Genomic DNA, 26,784 nt, shown 5'->3' with positions numbered 1-26,784 from the left:
TTTCCCCGGTGATGTTCCCCTTGCCTCCCTCACCCTCCCCGGGTCTGTACAGCGAGAAATCCGGGATGGAGGGGAAATACAGAAACAAGGACGGAGCCCGGTTCGTGGCTTCGAAATGGCTTAAAGCGGGTGGGGCAAGAGGGAGACGAGCGAGGTTCCGACTCGCTGCTTTCTGGCTGTCTGGAGTACAAGGTGACTGTGTATCTTCCCCAGCCAAACCCGAGGGAGACCGTGAAAACACGAACCCCTTTTTCTCCTCTCACCTTGTCTCACCAAAGTCCCCGTTCCCCGGAGCAGTTAGCCTCCTTCTTTTCAGGGAATTAGCCAGACACAACAACGGGAACCAGACACCGAACCAGACGTGCCCGCCCTGTGCGCCCTCCTCCCGCTCACACCCCCACCCCCACCCCGCCCCTCCCGCCTGCCCGCCAGCCGGCTGCTGAGACCCAATAGGGCTAGTCACTGCTGGGCTGGAAAATCGCGCACTGAGTCTCCCTAGCCCTCCTAGCCCAGCCGCCCAAACCCGCGCGACCTGCACTGGCCTTGGGTTCCCCTAGTCTCAGCGCTGCGCTCCAGGTCGCGCCACCGCGCCGCCAGACTGGAGAGGAGCCCGGGGCTACGTTGCGAGCGCCCGAATCCCAGAGCTCGCGTGCACGTCTCCTCCCCTAGTCCCCAGCCTGGCGCTCCCCCAACCCTGCCCGCCAGCTGCCCTTCCTTTCGCCTCTCCCTAGCCCAGACTTCAGCGGGAGCGTCCGCGGCCCCCGCCCCTCAATCGCCTCCCGCGCGCCTGGACCCCGGAAGCCCTCCCCATACAGCTCTCGAATCTCTTTGCAGCCTTTTCTAGTGCCCGACCGGCCGAGGACCCCGGACAGCAGAGGCCTCGGGACGACCGAGCTGATGGCGTCTTCGACCCCTTCTTCGTCCGCAACCTCCTCGAACGCGGGAGTGGACCCCAATACTACCAACCTGCGCCCCACAAGTAGGTCCTGCTCCGGTTTCCTATCAAATGTAGGAAAGATGGGGGCGCTGGGACCTGAGGAGTCTGCGCTGGCGTTAAGGGAAGGGGGAGCGCGGAGATGATGGAGGCTAGAAAGAAATGGGGCCCTGACCCAGGTCCAACCAGAGGTCGTTAGACTGCCAGGGATGCTAGGTGATTCCAGGGCGCTGAGAGTGGGAACCACACAGGGTCGGAGCGGCGGCGATCTTTCGCTGCGGGTGAAGGACGCGCGGTGAGAGTGTTGTTTTTGTTGTGTTGTGTTGTGTTGTGTGTGGTTTCTTTGCTAGGTGAGACGACCGGGGTCGGTGCACCGGGTGGTGTGAGGAGCTGGGAGACTCATTGGGAATAGAGTTTTCTATTTCCAGATTTCGTTGAGCCGAGATCTGACCCCTCCCACTCCGTCTTTCCCCCTGAAAGTCTACAATCAGCGGAAATTTCGACGTTAATTGCAGCTTTTAGAAAACTCGGGGTCCCTAATTGCTCCAAATTTGCTTCGAGCTATTGACGAGTGAGGGAGAAGCCAGCGGCGAAAAAGGAGCATAAAACGTTCTGAGAGTAAGCCTCGACATTTTAGACAATTAATTACATTTCAAAGACAAAAAAAAAAAGTGGGCCGCATTCTGAGTGGCAAGAAGTGGGGAACACAGAGGAGCCCAGAAGGTTTGCCAGGGCAGAAGGAGAGAGCAGCACTCTCTTTTTTCCGGGGCAGGAGACCTGTCAGCAGTGGACACCTCCCAAAGGGTGAAAGGGGGAACCAGATAAAAGGTGGCGGGAAGATTAATGTTTCCCCATCCGTAGCTCGGTGTGGCTCCTCAACCCATCTGTAGAATCTAGGCTTAATTCGGATTGATTTCCTACCTCTTTGTAGAGGTGGGAAGATGAAAAAATTGTTTTCCGTTTTCCACTTTAGATTGAAATGGTCTCCCTCCAAATCTATCAGCTCCAGAGAGTAAGGGCCCCCAAATTTCTGCATAAAAAGGGGGCTTAAGGGTGGTACTGTGATCGGAAAGAGGGCTCATTGCTTCGCTTTTATGGCACTTTCTATAAGCTTGAGAAAACATCAATTGTTCTCAACAAGGAAGGTTGGCAGGGGGCGGAGGAGGGAGTGGTCAGGTAAGCCCTTTATCCTACCCATAGGTGCTGCCCTTGGCTTCTTGGCAGGAGACCTCCTCTTACATTTTTAGGCTGCTTTCCAGTTCCCTTTGCAGCGCCGATGCCCCACCCCCAGGGAAGCTACAATTACCCACACAATAAAAAAGGACTCAAGAGAGCCACCAGTCTTGGCGGCTGGTGAGCTGCACTGGCCACCAGAGCTGCTCGGAGGCCTTAGTGCCTTTGTCTGTTGCTGAGGCACAGACGGATTTCTTTTCCAGTTCTCTCCACATTTCCTGCCCCTTTTCTGCTGCCTTGGCAAGGGTGAGTATCCATAGTATTCATCCACCTTCGAGTCCTGCACCCCCATCATACCCCTACTTCCCAGAGGCAGCCCCCAGTGGAGCCCATGTGCCCAAACCCAGGTCCAGACCCAGCAGAGGCACTGACCTGAGTTCGTTCATGGCCTGGAGGTCACGCCCGGAATTCGCCAAGGCAGAGGGAAGATCCTGAAACACAGGTTCTGAGAAGCACCTGTCTTGTTTCCTGCCCCAACAGCCCAGCTTCGGTGAGCATCCCAGGCTGCACTCACTCACCTGGCTCTCTACCCACTCTCGCCTGCCCAGCTGGCTCCACTTCTCTGCTCCTCCAGGTCTCCTAAGAAGTGGCTTTGCTTAATTCACACAATCTTACACAACCTCTTACTGCAGCGACCCCACCTCTTTGCCCTAGACCACTCAGTCTTCCCTAGATCAAAGGGGCTCTCTCACTTCCTCTTCCCATCTCACTTTCTTTCACTGTAATCCCCAACTCTAAAAGGCAGTGCGATGGGTCTGAACTCCAAGCCATAGCTGAGTGACCTTGGAAAACTCTCCTCACCTCTCTGAGCCTCACTGTTATTACTTATAAAAATGAGTCTTAAGATTAACACTCCTCTTGCTTCATAGGGTTATGAGGATTAGGTGGGATGACGTTTAAAGTGAAAGCTCTGTAAGGTGGAAATAGCACTTTACCCTAAAGGTGTTGTAACTGAGGTTTAGCTTTCGCACTGATTTACTGTCTGATGCAGGAACTCCATCTGTGACACGCTGTCTCTCTGACATCGGGCTAGTTCCTCTCCCCGCTGAGGCTCTGTTGTGCCTCGGGTTTAATGGATGTCACTCTCCTTATCGCAGCCAACATTCGCGCGGGGCTGAAGGCACCGGCCAGGACGGGGTGGGGGATGGGAGGGACTAGAGACACCTTGCTATGAGGAATCTGAGGAGAATTTCTCGCTAGGCCCAGCATACCAGGTCGCATGCTGGCTCCTCAGGCACCCCTGTACTCCTGGATGGAAGCTGAACCCTGAAGGCAGGATAGATACTGTGGAGCCAGAATACGGCAGCTCCTGAGTCCCCGATTTAGACCTCGAGAAAAAGTGTCTGATTCCCTTTACTTCTCGAGATGCCGGAGGGAAGGGTTAATGAGGGGCAGGTTAGGAAGAGGGGGCAGGGATGAAGACCCCAGGCGCACTATTGTCTTACTGACTCCCCCAGTCCCACTGAAGAGCAGCGAAGCGAGCCCGATCATCTAGTCAAATACTATTTTTCACCCAATTAATTCCTGAACTCTTCCGCGACCCCATTTCATGCCAGTTTATTTTAAGCTGCCACTCGGCTGGAGACCCGCCAAGAAATTATGAGACGCGTTGGTCCCAGATGTCTCTTGTGTTCCCTTTCCTGGCTACAGTGGTCGCCCTTCGGGCAGAGACCAAGGGACAGGGCCTGCGGGTGGGTGCTGGGCCACTGAGGAGCCAGCCCTGCCCCACTCCGCGACCCTTCGGCGGCTACTCTACTTGAATGGCTGGGGTCGCTTGGAGGCCCAGCAGAGCGCGGGGCGCGCGGCCTCTCAGAGACACTGTTCCCTATCTGAACTAGAATCGGAAAGGGACTGCGGTGGGTTCTCTGAGGGCACGAGTCCCTCTGTCAGCCCAAAGGTCAGACTCTTAGCTCGTTGGGGAAAGACCTGCCCCCACCCTCCCCAGAACACCTTTGCCTTCGACCGGGTCCCAGGCTGTCCGAGCCTCACTGAACGCGCGTCTCTTGCTTTCTAGCGTACGACACCTGGTGCGGCGTGGCCCATGGATGCACCAGGAAACTGGGGCTGAAGATCTGCGGTGAGTGAGAGGGCCCGCTGGGCCCCAAAGGGCTTCGAGGCGAGCTAGTTTGGCGGGTTTGGGAGAGTGGGATGTAAGCGGAAGGGAATCCTGGCTTCTGAATGTTTTCGGAAGTGTCTACAGCCCCGACGCCGGGCGGAGACGCTTCTCTGTGGGTCTTGACCTTCCTCTGCCCTCTCCTGACCTGTTCCCAAGGGATCTTTTCCGATAGGGTCCAGGGTTCAGGGCTCCCCTGGCTGGGGACGAGCACAGCGCCCCAGTACCTCAGCCTCGCTCTTCGTGCCCCGCGCTGGGGCACTTCTGACCGGAGCGCTCGGCCTGTGTGTCGCGAAGGTGGAGTAAAAGGTCTGGCTTTCCTGGAGAGCAGGCCTAAGGCGACATACACGGCTGAGACGGTGGCTAACGCGTCGTACCTCTTCCCCCTCCACCATTGCGGGTTGAAAGTGGGCTTCTCGGCTGGACATTTTTGCCCCGAAATGTCAAAACGCATTCAGCTTACGTTCTTTGAGGCCTTGGAGGCCAAAAGAAAGGATTGCCTGCAGCCCTAGGTGGCCTGCCTGGAGGAGGTGCGGGCAGTGCAAGCTAGAGGTTTTGAGGAGCTTGCCCTTGAAGGGAGAGGCGGGAAGGGAAAGGGGGCCAAGGGGGTGTGGGGCCGCAAGAGGGAAAGAGGGGGTGTCGGGCACGATTCGTCAGAGAGGAAGGAACAATAGATCTGCGAGCTGGAGGGGAGGAAAGAACAGCTCTCCGGAGACGTGAGGATCTGAAATGAAAACGCCCAAGGGGGTGTGATTTTTTTTTTTTTAAAGGAAAAAAAGATTTGTTCGAAGGGACACAGCTGAGTGGCTCCGGCTGAATAATGAGGACTTGCTTTCCTTGATACATTTCACCGTCTAAAATCTCTAGCCTTATCGGGCCCAGAAAATACGGACGTCCCCGGGCAGGGGCTGGACAGGCGGGGGAAGATTAACGAGGGGCTTATTAAAAGGCAGTCCCTCAGCTGCTGCGCTCGGGAGATAGCGGCGGCGCAGGCGTGGGCGCGCGCGCCCACCCAACCCCGCGAGCAAGCCGGCGAGCCCGTGGCCTCTGGGACAGATCTTCCCGGGGCCCTGCATCCCGGGGCCCTGCATCCCGGGGCCCCAGGGCGGCGGCAGTTGGTGACCTGAGACAGAAGACTTATTTAGCAGTTTCTGGGAGAAACCCACTCTCCCCTGCCTGACCGCGCGGCGCCCTCCCTGCGATTCTGGGGCTTCGTCGCCTTGATCCGAGGAGCAGCAATTACGGCGAGGAAGGGTTGCTCAACTCCAGGACCTAGGCGTTCTGCGGGGAAAGCCCAGCCTTGGCTTTGGCCCTCTCCCCTGCACGCGAGTCCCGGGCCGCGTCCCCGCGCGGGGGCAGCAGGCGGCGGCCGAGCTTTGTTCTATAAATACCCCCTCCCCCCGCCGCCATTCCCGACTTAATAGCCCGTTTCGCGCCAGGTCCCTTCGGCGGCCGCGGCGCTTGGCTTCGTCAGCCGTCATTGTCATGCAGCTGGGCAAGCAGAACTGAGCGGGCCCTGGGCGCCTGCCACGGTCGAGGGCGGGGTGCGGGCGGCTGGGGCCGAGGGCTGCTTTCCCCGCGGTGCAAGCTTTGCCTGGAGGGCGGCCCTCGACCATCCCGGTCCTGGCTTCCTGGCCTTGGTCCCGGGCGGTGCCCCCTGTTGCCCCGACTGTAACAGGGGAGTCTGGGAGAAAAAAAAATCTAAACGCCGCTTCGAGACACACTCGAAGTGCCCCGAAAGGGTAGAGGGGCAGGAGCATCCCTGGATCCGGGATTAGGTGTCCCGGAACTGGGGTCCGCGAACTGGGGAGTAGAGGCTTGCATTAACTTCCCCGGAAGAGGAGCTCTGGCGGAATTTGGGGGCTACCATCCTTCGGGAGTTTCTTCTGTTTTTACTCTCCTCCCCAACACTAATTTCAAGAAAGTTACAACCCCTGTAACGGGAGAGGGCTGGCGGTTTGCCCACGGGAAACTGGCTTCTGCTAGTATGCAAGCTTTGGGGGCCACAGGCTAGAAGTCTTTCCAAGACGTTCGATTCCGAAAGGAAACACCGAGAGGATTTGTTTTTCCGTACTTTGAGCCAGCTTGAGCTTTCCGTTTTAGTCTAGTTCCCGGAGGCAAAGTGCAGTCTTTGGTTTTGCCCTGAATCTACAGCCGGTCCCCTCCTCCACACACAGAGACCCAGCCCGCTTTCATCCCAGGCCTTCATGGGCTTGAAAGATGCCCTCTTGGCCTGACCCTATCCAGGTTGGTTTGACCTTTCACCTTAAAATGGTTGAGGGGACTAATGGTCATCTTCTCATTTCCAAATCCATTGCCCTGGGTAACCCCCATTAAACGTTTCAGTGCCTTGCCAAGATTCAACCTCTTCCACTCTCCTATCCCCTCTCCTAGATCCCCATCCCCAACCAGAAAAACAAAGCTGCTGGGAAGGCCCCTGGTCTCACCAGTGGGACCCTTAGTTCTGGAGGCAGAATCACCTGGGAGAGCAGTCAGCCGAGAGAAACCCCAGGACTTGCCAAGAGGTGGGGAGCAGGGTGGCTTACAGGCATGATGGTGTGACCCAAATAGAAGGAGATACAGGGAGCCCTGAGTTCTGGTTCTGTGCTCTGCTGACTTACTGGTGAGTCCTTGGGCCTCAACCACTTCTTTATGCAGAGCTCCAAAACTGGCTCCCAGTTACAGCCCCTAAGCTGTTTTATTTAGCCCCATGCAGTGTGTTTACATGTGTGTCTTATTTTGTGTCAGTCACCAGCTTTTAAACATAGATTTCAAATTCTCTATACTTACAGTTTCTTGAAACAAAAATAAAAGTGTTTGAAGTGGGGGGAGAGATCTGGCAGGGTACTCATATCCCAGAAAAATCAGGAAAAGAGCCCCTTCCTCTAGGGAGATGCAATTCCACGCTATAGCTTGATGGGTGACAGCATGGGTTTGGGCTTCAGGCCTCACTTGCTTCCTTGGCCAGGTGAGTCTTATGCCAGGCTCAGTTCAAAGCCCGCTTGGAAACAACCAGCTTGAACCCAGTGCTCTCTAATTCCTCACACTTCCCCCAACTCATGGGGCTGATTCGGCCTTTGAGTTTGGGGTCAGCTGTGAGGAACCAGCAGCAGAGCCCAGAGAGGCCCCACTGGGGTAAGTGGAAGAGAGCCGAAGCTACAGTCAGCTTTGATCAGGTTGTAGTGCCTCGTTGCCTCCTGAGATTGTTAAGTGACCAGTTGTTCACAGGCTTAAAGTGAATGAAAATCACTCAGTTGTGTCTGACTCTTTGTGACCCCATGGACTATACAGTCCATGGAATTCTCCAGGCCACAATACTGGAGTGGGTATTCCCTTCTCCAGGGATCTTCCCAACCCAGGGATCAAACCCAGGTCTCCTGCATTGCAGGCAGATTCTTTACCTACAGTCTGAGCCACCAGGGAAACCAGGTCTCAGGGGCCTCTGCTTCTAAGACCACTTGCTAGCCAGGGAGGTTGTCAAAACACTAACCTCAGTGTCCTTGAGGACATTGTCCACCACCTCATCATCCTTGGAGACGCATACAGTTCCTTCCAGAACCTCTCAGAGCCCAGAGAGGCTGGGGCTATTGACCGTTTTTTGAGGCTCCCAATATTTTAGAAAACATATACATTCCCAAAGAAGTGTTATTCTGAAAATCATATCCATTAAATGTTTACATTAGCAAACTAATGGCTTTTATCATGGATTATAATGTAGTATTGGATCAGATGATAAAGAATCCGCCTGCAATGCAGGAGTGAAAGTGAAGTGAAGTCACTCAGTCGTGTCCAACTCTTTGTGACCCCATGGACTGTAGCCTACCAGGCTGCTCAGTCCATGGGATTTTGCAGACAAGAATACTGGAGCGGTTTGCCATTTCCTTCTCCAGGGGATCTTCCCGACCCAGGGATCGAACCCAGGTGTCCTGCATTGTAGGCAGATGCTTTATCGTCTGAGCTACAGACCTGGGTTCAATCCATGAGTTGGGAGGATCCCTTGGAGAAGGGAATGGCTACCCACTTCAGTATTCTGGCCTGGAGCATTCCATGGACAGAGGAGCCTGGCAGGCTACAATCCATGGGGTCGCAAAGAGCTGGACACGACTGAGTGACTTTCACCTTCATAATGTAGTATAAGTTGTGCTATGCATAAGATAATTACAAGAGGTATAGTGAAGTGAAGTCGCTCAGTCGTGTCCGACTCTTTGCGACCCTGTGGACTGTAGCCCACCTGGCTCCTCTGCCCATGGGATTCTCCAGGCAAGAATACTGGAGTCTGTTGCCATTTCCTGCTCCAGGAGATCTTCCCAACCCAGGGATCAAACCCAGGTCTCCCGCATTTCAGGCAGACATTTTGAGCCACCACTCCAGGAAGTGTGGTTCAGGAATGGGATGCAGGTTTAAAGTTGCGTTGTAATTGTCATCTCCCATTCCTATTAGGACACCTCTGGGAATGCCTGTGTCAAGAACTCTCTTGGAGATAATACCCAAAGCCCCAATGCAGGTCCTTGTCCTTTCCCAGAGGAAAGGAGATGCTCAGGGGTTTCAAGGCAGAGACTTCTCCAGGGAGTGAGTCAGAGCCAACCAGAAGTCAGAGACCTGGAGAGCAGGAGTTCAGCAAGGCAGGACCTCCTCTCCATTAGGGCACATGGACATGGTCTTTCCAGCCTGAGAGACTCCACAGCTGCCAGTTCTGGGCATAGGGGAGCAGTCTTACCCAGGTGCCAGGTGATCCTGCACCCCTCTGGTAAATGAATGAGGGCTTCTGGTTTTGGACTCTAAGGGTTTGAAGGAGGAATTCAGAAAGTAGGAGAAGAGGTGAGGGAGAAGATGCAACCCCCATCTTCACATCTAAGTGTGGAGCTCTATTATAGGGTATCCCCATCCTTCTGACGTCCTTTAGAGCTTTAGTGATACATTTAAAAAGTGCTGGGAACAATGGAAGGCCTGGTGCCTCTGCCTTTCAATTCTTCCCTCCAAAAATAGACCCTGCTCCTGCATGTGGGAGGATTCTAATCACCCCGGCCTTCCCCCTGCATCCCTCCTTCCTCCACTCCTCACCACTGATTGCAGTCCTGGGGAAGTAAAGCTGAATTTCCCAGAATAACTTGCCTCTCTTCCAACCTCTTGGAACTTTACTCCAAGCCTGCCTTGTGACATTTGTGACTCCCCGAGGATCTTGGAATCTACAAATACAGCTTTGGGGTCACCAAGAAACTTAAAACTTTCTTCCTCTTTTCAGGGTGTTGTATTTCTGACTAAGATTGAGACTGAGTTGGAGGAGATGAGGGAAGGAACAGAAGCAGGGATGGGTGGAGGTACTGAGGGAAGAAATAGTGCTCTTGGCTGGCAGAGTCTCCAGCCCTTTCAGCTCAGCCTGCTTCTAGGTTTGCCACTGGTAATGTCTGCACTGCTCTCCTCAAGCAGGAGAGATTTCCACCCCTTCTGAGGGGCAGGGGGGAGGGCTTTGACTCCCACCCTGGACTCAGAGTTCATCTCCATGGAGTTCTTCTCAATTTATTACATTGTTGGTCACCAGCTGCCAAACTGTAAGCTCCTGGAGAAGAGGGGATCTCTCTCATTTATCTTTATTTGTCCACTATCCTAAATGCTTAGCTTAAGTCCTTTTCCACAGTAGGTGCTCAATAAGTATTTATAGAATTAAATGTCACCACACATAAAATTTTAGGCTTTCTTGTCTCTTTCTTCAATACCTTTATTTAAGAGGGGGAGGGAACAGGGAAAGCTGTACTTTAGGTTTGGGTCTGAAAAATTAAACTTACATTCAACCCTGGTAGCGTTTACCTGGTATACCCAAGGAAAGCATCTTCCCCAGTGCTCAGTGCTGGTCCTCACCTCCTCCTCCCTCTGGCTACACAGCCCGTAAACCCAGTACTGGCAGCATCCTCTCTCTTTGCATCCCTTCCCTTAAAACCCCATCCTGGAGCTGGTTACTGGAGTGGAAGCTGTCCAATTGACTTAATTCTGCATTCACTGTCATGTTCAGAGAGGAGAATGGGCTTCACTTACTATTTTTCTCTCTTGCATGACTGGGTCTGTACCACTGATGACACTTGACACTGCCCCCTCCCCGCCTGAAGGCGAGCAGTGCCAGAGCCCTTACACTGAAAACACAGACACGCGGCTTCTTCTCAGGGGATGCAAGGATCCTGCTTGGAGAGTCAACCTGGGCCGGCAGCTAATCCTGTGAGGCCGGGAGTTTGCTGCCCCTCCTCTGACCCAGCTTCTTGTGCTACAGGCTTCTTGCAGAGGACCAACAGCCTGGAAGAGAAGAGCAGGCTTGTGAGCGCCTTCAAGGAGAGGCAGTCCTCCAAGAACCTGCTTTCCTGTGAAAACAGTGACAAGGATGGCCGCTTCCGACGCACGGAGACAGACTTCTCCAACCTGTTCGCCCGAGGTACTCCCCACCCCCACCCCAGCCCCAGTGCTAGCCAGTAGGCTCCTTATTGGAGTTTCTTTACTTTCTCCTGAAATGTTGCTGATCTTACCAAAAGAAGTTATTATTCCCTCTGAAGCATCATGAAACTGCTTTCCCAACGTCTGATTAGAATATTCTCCCTCCTTCCATACTGTCCAGGTCACCATCCTTAGAAAGCTGGATGAGGATAATCAGTAAAACAATCAACTCTAAAGATACTTGCAGGGACAAATAATAGATTCATAGACTCTGAAAATCCAGAACAAAAATCCAGTGATTCTCTTATTAGCATTTATGCTCCAAGGTGGTGGCCACCACCACAACAAAATCGCCCTGTGGAAAGCTGTGTAACTGGGCCTCATGACCAAATTGCTGTCCTAAAGCTCATTTTTCTTTTGAAGATCTTTCAGTCACTATTGCTTCCCCTACTACAGTCTCAGCAGGTGCTTTCCCAGTCTTTCCCGATGAGCTCAGAGGTAAACCCATCACCACCTCCTTCCATGAGCTCCCCACAAGCCGTGGAGGCCAAACTGGAACAGTAAACAAGACTCACAAGATATGAGAGGGATAATCTGAAGAATAAACAAAGAACATCATTACGGCCAGCCTGTTCTTGAGCTGTGACTGACAGCTTCCGCTTTTCTCCATGGCTGCCTCGCCTGTCTGACTCTGCCTAACAAAAGTTGGAACACAGGGTCACGTCCTGGCATCCCAAAAGCCGAGCTGCAAAGGATAAGGTCAAGAGACAGGCAGGAGTTCCCTCTCCCACCCTCCTAAGCCTCATCTTCCAATTCTAGTTTTCAGTCTAAGGACATAAAGAACCACCGTCTTCAGGGAGTCCTCAGCCTCTATCCACAGAAGCCTCACCTTCCACCAACAATAGATCAGGCACATCATAATAACACCAAACCAAAAGCCCAGTGTCTGAGCCAGATGTCCAGAGGCATGCCTGGTACTCGGGCAGCAAGACAGAAGCCCTGTACATTACATGCCTGCCAGGTGCCCAGATGAATAACAGCGGCATTGAGCAGTGGTAGGCTGCTCGCGGCTTCTCAAAGCTTTCTACTTATGAGCATCTTAACTGTCAGAAAGTCTGTGAACTCCCAGGGAGTCTAAGCAATACTTCCGTGTATATGATTATGTACATTTTTCTGCAAAGATGGGACAACAGATAATGCACATATGTATCCTGGGAGGAAATTAGGCCTATAAAGATACCATGGGATTTCTAAGCTGAGGGAATCCAGATAGGAGACAGGTGATAACCACACACTGACTTTCCCCCCTCAGATCTGCTTCCGGCTAAGAATGGGGAGGAGCAAACTGTGCAGTTCCTGTTGGAGGTGGTGGACATACTCCTCAACTATGTCCGGAAGACGTTCGATCGCTCCACCAAAGTGCTGGACTTCCACCACCCCCACCAGCTGCTGGAAGGCATGGAGGGCTTCAACTTGGAACTCTCTGACCACCCCGAGTCCCTGGAGCAGATCCTGGTTGACTGCAGAGACACCCTGAAATATGGGGTCCGCACAGGTAATGTTGAGGGCCAAGTGGACCTGCAGAGGACCTTTGCCCTGCAGCAGACCTTTGCCAATGGTCAGGATGTCAAAGTCATGTTGAAAGAGAAACACAGACCCTGGTGAAGGAAGCAGCAAAGTACTCCCTGACCACAGAACCTCCAGAGGCACCGGCAGTTGGTGGAAGGCCCAACACTGGCCTTATTATTATTTATTGTTGCAGAAATAGACTTAAAGGATACAGATGCATGGTGCTGTGTCAAGTTCTATGTAGAGTTTCATTGCTGATTTTAGGTTATTCACAACCTAGAGAGAGCAGAATGGTCCATCCCTCACTTCTTTTCTCTCTTCCATTTTCATCCCTGCCTCATTTCTGATGAATCCTATGCTTGCCTGTCCCTGAAACTGGGGAGAATTGGGCCCATTTCCTTTTCTTTCTATACTAGTTTCCTATGGCTGCTACAAACTGGGTAACTTAAGACAACAGAGATTTATATTCTGTCACAGTTCTGAAGGCTAGAAGTTCAGGATCCAGGTGTCTGCAGGGCCATGCTATCCCTGAAGACTCTTGAGTGGGATCACCCTTACCTCTTCCAGCATCTAGTTGCTGTGGGAATTCCCTGGGATCCCTTATCTTGCAGATGTATCACTCAATCTTTGCTTTCACCTTCACGTGACATTTTGCACGTGTGTGTGTCCAGATTTCTCTCTTCTTTGGATTATTGGCTGCCCCAATCCAGTGTGGCCCCATCTTAACTTGTGTACATCCACAAAGACCCTATTTCCAAATGAAATCACAGGAATCGGGGGTTAACACTTGAACGTGTCTTTTACGGGACATGGTTGAACCCACTGCACCTTCTATTTCCCAGGCCCCGTGGTCACACACTTATGCACTCTTCTCATTCTGTTCCATCCTGTGGAGTTTAGAGGTTCTGAGGCACCAAATGCTGTCTCCAGTGGGGAGCCCTGGAGGGGTAATACCCTCTTTCCTCCTTTCTGTGTTATAGGAGCTCTCTCTACTTGGTAATCCTGGCCAAAGTGCCTCAAGTTCAAAGACTTTGGGGATCTCTGTCTGGCTCTTTCTAAGCCTAGGGATCAAGCAGTAGTTTCTTCTTCCTACCGTCTTTCCCCGCTGCATCCTGGCTTTCCTGAGCTCTTGGGCAAACAGATGGACGGGAATTGGCAGTCCTTGGCACAGTTGTCACCACAAGGAAGCCCCCGGGGCCATGACTGGTAGTGTCTTGTGCTGTCTCTCTCTCTCTTTCTCTCTCTCCTTTATTATCTTGCTCACTCTTCCTAGTCATTTGAAGATATGACTGGAGAGGGTGTGATAATAGAGCTGAGTAAGACTACTGGATGTTAGAAACAAGGGTTATGATGAAATAACAAGGCTTGCCAAAGAATCCCAAAAGCTTTTGAAGTCTGCCAACACCACTGGTATAAGGGTAGCTTCCTTGAATAACTGAAAGATGGCCAAGACTCAACTATAGTCTGCGTCTGATTTTTAAAGAAAAGTGTGCTCGTCAGTCCAGTTATATCTCACCTTGGTCTGATGGCTAATCTGTTCCTGGATATTGTTTCACTTTTGTCTGAAGGCATTTGTTAGTCTATGTCCATCTTTTGTCTTTGCTATGCAACATGATTTGGATATATTGTCCACTGGTGTGATTGCCTTTATTTATGATTCAAACCTGTATTAAAATGAAATATTTATTTTCAAGTGAGTATTAAAGATATACATAGGTACATACACACACACTTATTTAAATGGACTTGAACAAAATTAGTTATGTTGTAGGAGATACAGACACAGTAGAACAAAATGAACTAGTTTAAGCTATTTAGAGTGATCTACATGAATGTCTGGAATCTGGCCTTGAACTTACACTAAGCTTACTATTTCTGCTGCTTTTATTTTCTCTAAAGATCAGTATTATTCTTCAAGGACTCTTGGAGTGCAGAGATTGGTATATTCTGCTCTAAGAAGTCCTAGTCCAGATGTTCTGAATGAGTCCTCGTCACATGGAGGGAAGGGCAGACTTTCAAAGAGAAGGACTTAGATCAGGAACATTCCAACGTTAGCTCTCTGACAGTTATTGCAGGAGCACCAGCAGTTTCCGCTGGAAACACAGCGGTCAGCACATCTTTCTAACACCAGTTCCCTGTCAGACTCCCCTAGGTAATCTATCGCGACAGCTCCTGCATGACAGCCTAACCTGCTGTGTGGGGTTAAGCTTTCCCGTGAACACCAAATCGGCCAAAATTTGGCAATAATCCTGAATTTGCCATTGCCGAGAACAAAGCCTGATAAAGCATGCGGTGGGTTGAAAAGGGCTTTTGAGTTATATAATAATATAAATTATTCTACCAACAACTCAGTGAATGAATGAGGCTGTGTCTGCCCCTGTTTCACAGAGCAGATGCTAGGTCACCTCAGCAACATATGTAGTTTAACAGTCACCTGACTATATGTGGGCAAAACACACCAGTGCTTGACATCATTTTGGACTGACACAGAGGCCCAGAGAGTGATGGTATGCCTAGGCACCAGCCACAGAGCTGGCATCAGCTCTGCACAGGCACAGGCCCCCTCTGAGGCCTGTGGCCTCTTCTCCTCCATGAGTATACCTTGACTTGGGGATCAAAAGCTTGAGATGTTAAATTAAAAATTGAGATATTTATGGAGAGAAATACGACCACCACATCCAGATTTGTACTTAAAAAAAAAAAAAACGCAGCAGCAGAGCTCATCTGGAAATCAACAAATAAGATACTGGACAGATTTTTCTTTTTATGACATTGGATTTTTAATTTAAAAGCATTATGCTTTAGAAACATGAGTTTGAGAGACGTCTTCAGTGCTAAATGTTGATAAAGGGTGGGTCAACCTGCCCTTCCTTCAGTATTCCTGGGCAGCCCTATTAGGCCATTGGGATGCAGGTCCCATCACTGTGGCCTAGTGGAGTGGAACTTTTGAATTGAAGACAACTTGAAAAATCTGAGTATGCCTTGATACTTCTCTGTTACTCACCTCTTTAGGTCATCCTCGATTTTTCAACCAGCTCTCCACAGGATTGGATATCATTGGTTTAGCTGGCGAGTGGCTGACATCAACTGCCAATACCAATATGTAAGTCCCACATATTATTTTCATATAAGCAACCATTCTGTCTGAGTATGGGTTATTGGGGTAAAAGTCCAATTCCAGTGGTTCTATAAAAATTTCATTACATTTACCTTAGTCGTCTTTTCTCTTAAAATCTTTTAGGTTTATCACAGTTCTGAATTAATGGTGGATGGTTGATAAACTATATTTTAATTGAATAGTGCAGTTTAATAAGAACATGGTCATAAGAAGTAATAACTCTAACTTTTAAAGTTTAGTGTGAAACTTCTTGTTAAAAGACTTAGCATTTCTTAATGAGATGTTTAAAGAAGCCATGTTTTGGGGTATGATCTTGGTCCATTTTTCCACCCAAGCATATTGCTCCTTATCATTTAGGTCATATTTTCTTCAAAATTAAAGGGGACTGTAAAGCCAGCCACAAACCAATTTGATCAGCCTATGCTCAACTAAAAATTCTAAAACAATTCATGTAGTGATAGTCCTTTGAAAGGTATTACGTATTCATTTGAAAGGAATTATATATTGCTTTGAAAGGAATTATATGTTCCTTTCAAAATAATTGATTGTTTTTCTGAATGTGAAATTTTTTTCATATTTATTTGAGTAGGCAAAGCCAAAGTCTTCCAAAGTCTTTGTTTCTAAGTTCTTGTAAATGTATTTGAAACTGACTCTAAAATCCTGGTGGGTAGGAGGAGGGTGTGTGCAAGTAATATTTGGGTACTCTTCTGGTAATCACCCCACAGTTTATTCTACATGCACATGCCCTCTCTGGAGACAAGGACAGGTTACAGGTTGATGGAAAGTCATCGTAACCTACTGAGTACTGCCTTTTCTTTAACTTTATGATAATGTTTCCCACTCTCTGTATATCCAGACGATGGTACCACATTCTATGAAAGTATCCAGAGGGAAATAATATGGTTATTGCAATAATTTTTAAGTGACTTTATGAAAGTTATATGGATTTTAGTCACTAGAAATATTTGGAAAATAACTATCTACTTTTTAAGTTCGTGGTAAAGTAGGCTTGTTGTGGTAAAGTAGGGAGTTGGTGATGGACAGGGAGGCCTGGCGTGCTGCGATTCATGGGGTCGCAAAGAGTCGGACATGACTGAGTGACTGAACTGAACTGAAAGTAGGCTTGAAAAATAAATTTAGCTTAAAGAGTGGTATTATTTAAAAAGAGAAATGTCATTTGACATCAAGATAGAATGTAAGTTATTAAAGTTCTAGGTATTCTATTTTTCTTAAATAAACTACTACCCGCCACAAAGCCTGAAAGGTCATTTTAAACTTATATTGATTTGCGTGTGTTCCAAAGCTGTTTAATGCTGTGACTCAAAATACTTAACTACATTCAGAAAATTTTCTATTAATTAAGGATTCCTTCTTTGTTTATTAACTTAAAACAATGACAGAATTTAAAAAGCAAATGTGATAACCAAGGCCATTAGTGCTAAAAGGCATGAAAGATTAAATTGATTGAAAAGCAAAATGGTTTTCCTGCTCCCTGCTTGTAAATCAAAGTTAACTTCATGGATTGTCCATGTTGGATCACTGAGGCTCTGAAGAACTGGGAGGAATTCGGGTCAAAGATAAAATCACCTGTATGATCTCCTCAACAAAACCTCCTCTTCCAGTCTTTATAATCTTTGTGGTTTGTGAGATAAAAAAAAAATATCAGCAAACATAGACATCATAATATATTAATTATAACTTGAAAAAGATGCTAATGCTTAATTGAACATCTCACACTAAGGAATTATTTTAATTAGAAAGTTTAGCTTTTTAAAAGAAACTTAAGTATTTAGAAAATAAATGAGAAAAATAGAGTAAAAGGTATATACACATTAAGGCCCAAGGACCCTTAATTATATATAGGCACTGAATTCACTGAATGTCTTTAAATGTGTATTCTGTAGGCCTCTTGGCTGTGACTCCTGATATATATATGTGTATATATATATATATATCTCAATCTCAAGGTAAATAAAAGAAATTCACCCTGTTGAACCATTTAGGACCACATATTCTCCTAAAAGGCTTTCCTTTAACCAAGGAGATCTCACAAATTCTCCTCTTTTTTTGGTATGTGTTCATAAAATCAAAGTCTGTTACTCTTCCCTTAGCTCAGCCATGAAATGCTAAAATATTGTCCAGCCATCTGAGGTCAAGGCCAGTCCAACTGAATGGCACATAGTAATTGCAGCTGTACTGAACAGTGGATATTTATAAAATATGATCCGATTCCAACAGATCGATCGCAAAGGTTATTTACAATTGTGAAATAGTTTCTGTCAGTTCTCAAGACAAGGCATTGTCTGAAGAAGTAATAACTATTACCTAGAAAGTGTTCTAAGCCAGTTCCCCTGGAAGATCATGAAATGTGGCAGGACTGTCAGGAGCTTATGCAGAAATTTTCTCCCTTGTGACAGTACCTTCTCCAATTGGGAACAGTGTTCAAAATAAGTTTAGAAAAGAATGGCAAAAAGGTCTTTTCTGGCTGAGTAGGATTTAATTAGTGATATACTCATTGTTTGATCTGTAATATTCATTGAGTTTGGGTGGCACTGGTAATGCAGAATAATAACTACAGTCTTCAGTCTAGTCTCTTTAAAAGAACTATCCAATGTTTCCATCCAAGTGACAAAGTATAAGGCACCTGATGGTTAGAATAGAAGGAACATTCATGTTTATGCTTTCACACCTGCCTGTGCATTCAGCTTGGAGATACATTCTTCCAAGCAAAGGACTCTGAAGATTCAAAGAAAACATCACCAGTGTGTAGTTGGCCACAGCATATACAGCTCTTTTCTTCCAAAACATGACCACTGATCACAACTGTGTGGGTTGAGCAGTGCCCGGGTATAAACAACAACCTGCCTTCAAGGACTTGATGACAATACGTAATCCCAGTGGCAAGATCTATCACAGCCCTTTGTTATGAGGTTATCATTTCAAGTATCTAGCACTTTATTTTCATAAAAATTACACAGAAGGAATTTTCTTTGTGGGTTATCCATCACTTTATACTAGTAGGCAGGTTGTTACAAAGGAGGCTGTAGTGCGTAGTTCTCGTTTGTCATAGAAAAGCAGCTCTGATGTAAAGGACTTGGAATTCAGGCTGGCAAACACCCTAAATATGAGATCTTGGAACAACTTACTGAATTTCTCTGAACCTCAGTTTCTTCTTCAGAAAAAAAAATGAAGAATTACATCCAACTTACAGAGTAGTTCTGAAGACTAACCAGGATACCAGGGTTAAGTGCCCAGTGCATACAAGGTACAAAGCACACACCCAGGAAAGGCAGCCACCCCACAGGTCACTGTTCCCCATCTGCAACCCCTCCTCCCTTCAACCTTCCAGCTCTTTTGTTCCTGTCTCCCATCATCTCTGGACATCAGAGGAGCTCACTAAGCTCCCCCTCAGGTGTGTTATCTTTTAAGGTAACCACTCTATCCAAAAGGAGGATAAAATCTAAGAGGAGTGTCAAGTTAGTAAGGCAACATAAAAAATTATTTCTTCCTCTCATTAAAATAGTTCCTGTTTTAGCAGTCACCAAGACGCAGGGTCCTTGTGCCTTTCTGATCCATATTGAGGCATGTGGCTCTCATCTTCAGTATCTGCATCTTCATGGTGCAAGCTAGCTAGTGGAGTTCTAGCCATCACTTTCATGTTCTAGATCTCAGAAAGGAGTGCAGGCAGAGGAAGGAAGGACAAAGGAAGGAAAGAAAAGAGGGAGGAAGGGCAAAAGGGGAGCACACTCTTTCCTTCCAAGAACCTTCTCAGAAGCTCCATATGACATTTCTCATAGCATCTCTTTAGCCAGAACTTAATCCCATGGTCACACCTAGAGAAGATAGAAAATAGTCTTTGATCTGAATGAATTGCAACCCCAAATAAAATTGAGTGAAGTAAAGGAAATTTTTATATTGGTTAGCAACTGGCAGATTCTGCCACCAGAGAAAATCAGCTTAACAATCAGTTTGCCTTGGTTCAGAGTTAAATCCACTGGGAGGGTGAGTTGAACTACTAAAATAGGCTGACTCACTCCCCTACTCAGAATATAGAAACCCTCCTTTAGTGTCACTCCCTGAATGTCAAAATCATACTGTTTTTAAATCCTTACTTTCAATCCTGTGTCCTGTGTTCTTATGCTTCAACCTAGAGCTTTTGGCAGGTTTAGCTTCTTATCCTCTGATTCTGAAATATCATCCTGTACTGTGCCTTTGGCACCTAACCAGCTTCTTCTGAATCCATATTTGACCTTTGATCTCTTGACTTTATCCACTTTCATCTGTCATTTACGGAAGGGGTACCAAACCTGGAGTCCTGGCTGCAAGAGAAGAGTCTCTTCCAAGAGTATACACAATGATGTGCGTATCCTCGTTGCCTTCCTGGAGAGAGGGGCTATAGCTTTCCTGGAAGTCCTAAGGATATCCATGATCTCAGTTAAGAACCACTGCTCTAGGGTGAGCTTCACAGTCTTCTCTGAGGCTTTGGGTGCAAGCAGACTCCCAGTTGTAAACATGGCCCGGATGAGAAAGCAAGTTCAGAGGGAGTGTCAGGAATGGGGACGCCATGTCAGCCCATGTGACGGGCCTGGCTGAGGATCAACAACCATGGCGCAAAATACCAGCTTCCAGGAGAGGATGTCAGGACTAAGGTCATGAATCAGAGTAAGTTTCAGTGTTAGCTGTGGGGTTAAACTAGTCCTTCAGACCCAGGCAAGGACTGTCAAATAGGATGCAGCTAAGACCAAGATGCTGGATTCATCCTAGTAAACTTCTTCCTCAAGACTGGGAATGGTGTCTTGTGACAACTTTGTCTCCTCGGTATATAAAAAGCCACTTGGCAGAGAATAGTCATTCATTAACTATTTATTGAACAGAACTAAGGCTTTTGGAATCGTGAACCTGGCATAAATAAGGAACCTGAGGTTGATAAGATCAGATGGTCTCATGATCAGACTCTCTAGATTCTTCCTTCTGATCCTGAGAGTAATGGTCATATTCCTGGTAAGACTAGTTCATGCAAATCTGGGGCCTAAATTGATTCAAATCATGAAGTGGACCAACCCTCTGGCCTTCCACACCATCCTTTCTCCCTTCCCCATGTGGTTCCTGCACTGACTTGATTCTGGTCCAGCTTTCATCCAGTCCTTGACAAGGTTCTGATATTATGGTATATGATTCCATTGATTCCTTGCCTTACCCTAGAGAGCTTTCTCATTTGGTACTCTGAGACTCCAGCACACAGCTGGCCACCAGTACCTCTTTACCATGCATACATTTTTGCCAACAATCGGTGGCACTGTTTATAATGCATTTGTTCAAGAACGGATAGAACCACATCATGAGTTTGCCCCTTGGTACACTCAGCAGCACAGGCTAAACCAGGAATCCTTCTCTTCTTCTTCCTTTATCAGGCCATCAGACATGAGGGAGTGTTGGTTGCTACGGTGATGGGGCTCAGAGCAGAACCAAAGCATGATTGTGACCTCCAGAGGTGATGGTAACTGAACACATGATTTCCAAGGGTCTTCCTCCTAAATTTCAAGGGTCCTCCCAAGGAAAACAGACATATTCTTTTTGAAAACAGAATTCTTCCACCAAGAGATATACCCTGAGGATCCTGCAAGATCTTTTTGTCCTCTTTTTACCACCATGTGATTAATTGGATTGTTTAATTTTTCTCCATGTTTAAAACTTAGTATCTTCACCTGTGTCTTTGTACAACCATTATTATCTCATTCTTGCAAACAGCTTTTCTAAATCATTAAGCTAGCAAAAATTCCCTTAGTCCTCAGCATTGGCATTCAGCCTGAATATCCTAACCAGGGATAAAATCTCCCCTTATCATTTGGCTGAGTCAATCTAGGAATCTCTCTTCAGGGAGCATGGTCTGAGCCGAGCCCACAAACTCCAATGCTTAAGAAGGCCAAGCAAAAAGAAGAAAGACAAAAAGCCTCACAGTAAATATCTTTTTGTTTTCTGGCTTAATTTTCTATAGACTGACCTTCTTTGATTTCTTTTAAACCCAAAGCCTTGGTACCATGATCTTGTTTCAATGACTGCTCACTACACCGTGCTTGTGTTTGAATTGCTTTGAGAAGAGCATGGCTTTCTACTTTTAAATAAGAAGTCAAAGCTAACCTACCAGTATATCTGATGCCCTCAGTCAGCTGTGTGCCAGTTGACATTCTTCTTGGTTTTTTTGTAATTGGTCATTAGAAATCATCACTTATAATTATTCTTGACAGGTATTGACTTCAAAGAGTTATAGAAACCTAACTGTCCTTAGGGATCATCAGTAAAAAACTATGTAGATAATTATATTGAGATCTTTAAAATATGGTCAATATTTCCAATTATCTTCATGGTTAGCTTTCAGATGTTTACATTGTTCTTAAAAGATAAACTTTGGTTCTGGGTTTTATAGATTCTACAAGTGTGAAATTGGCAGTCTCTTTTTTAAAAATGTTGCAAACATTTTATATAGAACTTAGAATATTTTTTTCAATTAGCATTTTCATCATCCTATACTCTTAGAAGTGAAAGGAACCCAGAAAAGTCATTTTATTTCCTTCTATTTCTCTGGGTGGACCACACCTAAGACATTCCTTTCAGATGAGAGTCTATTTTGTTGCTGAAGAATCACAGAGCAGGTATCTCCACCACCTCTCTCAATAACCCAGGCTGGTTTCTGATATTCTGTGATTAGTGACTCAATACCCTTCTAGGAAATGAATTGTTTTAGTGATTTTGAACATCTTTTTTTTTCAAACCCAAGTGCAAAACTAAACCAGTGATCTGTGTTCTCCAAATAAGTGATTTGACTTCTTTCTTTTCTTTTCTTTTCTTTTTTTTTACCACCTTTCCAGGTTTACATATGAAATTGCACCAGTGTTTGTCCTCATGGAGCAAATAACACTTAAGAAGATGAGAGAGATAGTTGGATGGTCAAGTAAAGATGGTGATGGGATATTTTCTCCTGGTAGGTTTCTGTTCTCTTTTCCAGACTCTCCTCAAGGTTTGCAGTACGGATCCTTAGGATCTTTGAGAACACTAAACACAAAGTGAGTTTGTAGGAGAACAATGACCTGAAAAATATGATTTTTCAATAGTTCTGCCTTCTTTGTCAGAGCAAAGGCAGCAAGAATGCTACATTCTTTGTGTTCTAACCAACCAAAGACTGTTCTAAACCTGTACAAACTGACAAAGGCTGTGTCTAAACCATGCTAAACAACTCTGGTCTGATGACAGCAGTTTGATTAAGCTGGGGATTAGGGAATCAAGATTATCAGTGGATTGATCCATTTTGGCCAAAATAGTATATTTGCTTTAAATCTGTAGTTCAGTGTAGATACAATCAGAATCTTTTAAACAAGGACAAACAATCTTATAAGTGAGAGGGAGTTTGGAGTGGTGTCAGAGACAGCGTGATCGTATATGCTGTGCTTGTGCTTAGTCGGTCAGTCGTGTCCGACTGTTTGTGATCCTGTGGACTGTAGTCTGCCAGGCTCCTCTGTCCATGGAATTTTCCAGGCAAGAATACTGGAGTGGATTGCCGTTCCCTTCTCCAGGGGAATCTTCCTGACTCAGGAACTGAACCTGGGTCTCCTGCATTGCAGGCAGATTCTCTACCATCTGAGCCACTATGAGGGAAAGAAAAGAAATAAAAATTGCAATTGTCCAGGCAATTCATCCACAGAATTTGCCGTTTAACAATAGGTAACTAATGCAAACATGACTCATTTTCGTTGTCCAGACATACCTGGTGACCTCAGTTCTCCTTACATCTTGACTTAAGTAAATATGAGTTTGGTCTTATTTTAATACACTTGGAGTTCTCCTAAATGACTCAATAACTCAGTTGGGCTGTTCTTTCAGGACCGTACCCAGGCAGTGTCACTGTTTGCTTCCATAGGCTCTGTTACTCTCTCTTTCTCTGTCTTTCTGGCTCAGAGAAAAGATTCATCTTTGTCCAATAAATAGACTGAGCAGAATGTAGGAGCAGAAAGGTTGTAACTCACCTATCTCTGCAGCCGCCGCTGCTGCCACCTCTTACATTGCTGTCTAGGCTTCAGGTGGGACGGGCACCAGAGTAAGTGAATCATCTCCAGCCAAATTGCCTTCCGGCTTTGTTAATGAGTGTGATTATTTGTATTTCCAGGCAAAGGGACCAGAGGGAAGCTCTGGCAATAGGGAAGCCAGCGAAACCTATCAGGATATTTTCCTTCCCCTTTCTGACCTCCCTACTCTCTTAAGATACCACACCAGCCTTTGTTGCTAAAAACAGTAACGAGGGCGTCCCAACAGCTCCTACTGTGTCTTCTTGACGATAGGGGGAGCCATATCCAACATGTACAGCATCATGGCTGCTCGCTTCAAGTACTTCCCGGAAGTTAAGACCAAGGGTATGGCGGCTGTGCCCAAGCTTGTCCTCTTCACCTCAGAACACGTGAGTTGGGTGCATTTGCTCATGGACTGTGGTGTTTTCCAAGGAACTCTCACATCTAATGTCCAGCTTCTGTTTGTTGCAGAGTCACTATTCCATAAAGAAAGCTGGGGCTGCCCTTGGCTTTGGAACCGACAATGTGATTTTGATAAAGTGCAATGAAAGGTAGGCAGGGGAGAGTGAATATTAGCTTCTTGATGTATTAAATGTGCTCATCTGTTAAATTTGTTTTATTGTGCTTAAGAACTGACTCAGTACAGTGTGCCAAGCTGCTAATGGTCTGTTGAAAATATCCGATTAAATTACTTTTTGCTGCTGCTGAAGTTTTTTTCCATGTGCAATCTCATTGATTCTTCACTTTAATTTCTCTCCTTTTATTATAATTACAGGGGGAAGATAATTCCAGCTGATTTAGAGACAAAAATTCTTGAAGCCAAGCAAAAGGTATGTACTCTGTGATGTATCTAAATTCTGGTGAATACAGATTTTTTAAAAAATCTTCTTTCTGCTTCCAACAATAAAAGTCGTTGATGATATGAGATAATAATTTTATTGTATTTCTAAAATTCTTTTCTCAGATGTTTGCTTATTTTTAGCTTGTGTGATGACTTGGCTTTAAAGCTGTGTCTACAAAGTATAATTTTTTATTTTGAAAAATGAAAAATTCAGTCATTAATCCACTGGTTCTATATTCATTGTGCAAATGGTTAGTTTGATGTATTTCAATAAATCCATTATCCAAGTCTCACAAAGATACGGACTAATTGAGATTTTTTTTCACTTGGTACTTGTTAGGTGTAATCTCATTTTAACAAATATTATTTAAGATTAGGATTCTATTTAGCAAATTGCTTCCATGCTCTGGCAGATGGCCCATGATACTTGGTGAATTCAGCCTCAATAAGTTCTATTAAACAGAAAAATTGCACAGAACAGATATATCACAAGGCACTGCCAGGCAGCTGTCAGGCCATTTGCCAACTCTTAGTTGTTTTGGTTACATTCTTGTACCTGTTTCTCTAACTGGTTGTTTGTCTGGGTCTCAGCAGAGGCATTCAGAGAAGGTGATGGCACCCCACTCTGGTACTCATGCCTGGAAAATCCCATGGAGGGAGGAGCCTGGTAGGCTGCAGTCCATGGGGTCGCAAAGAGTCGGACAGACTGAGCAACTTCACTTTCACTTTTCACTTTCATGCATTGGAGAAGGAAATGGCAACCCAGTCCACTGTTCTTGCCTGGAGAATCCCAGGGACAGGGGAGCCTGCTGGGCTGCCGTCTATGGGGTCGCACAGAGTCGGACACGACTGAAGCGACTTAGCAGCCGCAACAGAGGAAATAGAAATGTCGCGAGGACTGAGCAAAGGGAGAGAAGGCTCTCCTAGGATTCTTAGACTTTGCCAAGCCTGTCTGAGCTCTATTACTCTGCTTTCTCATTTATTCTTGTTCACACCAAAATTTTACTATTTCTGTCCTTAGGGAAATAGTGCATAGATCTGTTTTCAATAACCAAACAATGCTTCTATATTATTATTACATCAATACACTTAGAACAGCACAGGTTCTAAAAGGTAGTATTCTCCAGATGGCATTCAGATACCCGCCATCACTCCAGACACTTATTACTTTTTCTTGCTTTATTGTTTGCCATAGAACATGTCACTCTTAAACATACTATTTATTTTTCTTATTTAAATTTGTGGATTGTCAGTCACTCACCATTAGAGTGCAGACTCCACTAAGACAGAAGTCTTTGTCTTTTGTGCTCACTGCTGTGTTCCCAACATCCTCAACAGGGCCTGGCACATGAATGTCACTAAAAATATTGGTTGAATAAATGAAGGAATGAGTGAATGCACCAGCGGAGAGTAGTCCCACATATAGTGTCAGATACACCCCAGCTTAGCTGATCTCTGTTGGAGATGAATGCTACTACAGTTTGTTGTGTGGAAAGGAGGGAGGTTAGAAAGACTAATCAGCCTGTCCTTCTTATAGGGTTACGTCCCTCTGTACGTCAATGCAACTGCTGGCACCACTGTTTATGGCGCTTTTGATCCAATACAGGAGATTGCAGATATATGTGAGAAATACAACCTTTGGCTGCATGTCGATGTAAGTGCTGTAACGCAGAGTGGCCTGGGCGCTTCGAGGGGTGGAAGCAGCTCTGCGTTATGATTTTCCTCCAGCTTCTCCCGTAGCCTCTCTCCCCATCACATTTCTTTTGTCCCCAGCAGGCTGTTCATGACAGGTGTACACCCAGGCCTGTCTGTGCCCTGGGGCTTATTCAGTCCTTCCTGGCCAGTTGCTCTCTTCTATGGTTCAACCTACAAGTTCAACTCTATCACTGTCCCAGAAAGCTTCTGAACAAATGGCTATAGAGTAAAATACAACTGATTTCAAAGGGGGGAAAAAAAGTAAGATACAATGTGTAGAAATTGGCCATTTATTTGAATATGGACACCCAGGTATCTGCCTTCGGTCCAACCATCTGTGACACTTTTCTTAAAAAGGAAGGAAGGAATGAAAAGAAAAGACAGGCATATCTGGCACATGGAGGAAAAATAAGGCTGTAGATGGAAGGTGTTATCAATTAAGAGATTTTGTTCCATTTCCTAGGAACAGAAGAGGTACATTTTCACATGTGTGACTGGGTGTGTTTTTTTCTCTTTCTCTCTCCATTCTCTCACGGGTTTAACTTCTCACACGTGGACAATGGGATTACCTGCCCTGATACTGGACAAGTGATTACAAAGTCTGTTCTTATGTCACATGGTGTCCCAAGCTATTTGATCAACATGCACCAGGGAACCCGCAAAAATGTCCTGCTCTTGAAGGAGCAGTTGCGGAAAATCCAAGCCCACCAGGGCTGCTGCCTTCAGAGGTTTTCAGAAGCCCTTAGAGTTCTCCTCTGGGTAGACTCAGATGGCAACCTCTAGTCCTGTGTGTTCCTGCTCCCAGAG

General features: G+C 46.6%; 1 protein-coding gene across 2 annotated transcripts in view; it reads left to right on the top strand.

Moving 5' to 3' along the window:
- The first annotated feature begins 873 nt into the window (after nucleotides 1-873).
- The window catches only part of GAD1 (glutamate decarboxylase 1), a 35,854-nt gene continuing 9,943 nt past the window's right edge, over nucleotides 874-26,784 (top strand). The window contains exons 1-10 of one of the 2 annotated variants that reach the window (XM_069579455.1): nucleotides 874-979; nucleotides 4,182-4,244; nucleotides 10,540-10,698; nucleotides 12,010-12,252; nucleotides 15,279-15,369; nucleotides 22,251-22,363; nucleotides 23,715-23,830; nucleotides 23,913-23,992; nucleotides 24,217-24,271; nucleotides 25,820-25,936. In XM_069579455.1, the coding sequence (XP_069435556.1) occupies nucleotides 898-979; nucleotides 4,182-4,244; nucleotides 10,540-10,698; nucleotides 12,010-12,252; nucleotides 15,279-15,369; nucleotides 22,251-22,363; nucleotides 23,715-23,830; nucleotides 23,913-23,992; nucleotides 24,217-24,271; nucleotides 25,820-25,936 (1,119 nt within the window). In that variant the 5' untranslated portion in view covers nucleotides 874-897. Of the gene's footprint in view, nucleotides 980-4,181; nucleotides 4,245-10,539; nucleotides 10,699-12,009; nucleotides 12,253-15,278; nucleotides 15,370-20,795; nucleotides 20,833-22,250; nucleotides 22,364-23,714; nucleotides 23,831-23,912; nucleotides 23,993-24,216; nucleotides 24,272-25,819; nucleotides 25,937-26,784 lie in introns of those variants that run through there. The other variant, XM_069579456.1, reaches the window with a different exon arrangement.

Source organism: Ovis canadensis, chromosome 2 (assembly GCF_042477335.2).
Source record: "Ovis canadensis isolate MfBH-ARS-UI-01 breed Bighorn chromosome 2, ARS-UI_OviCan_v2, whole genome shotgun sequence".
Lineage (NCBI taxonomy): Eukaryota > Metazoa > Chordata > Mammalia > Artiodactyla > Bovidae > Ovis > Ovis canadensis.
Note: the sequence above shows the minus strand (reverse complement) of the source record. Positions and strands in the feature narration are given on the sequence as shown.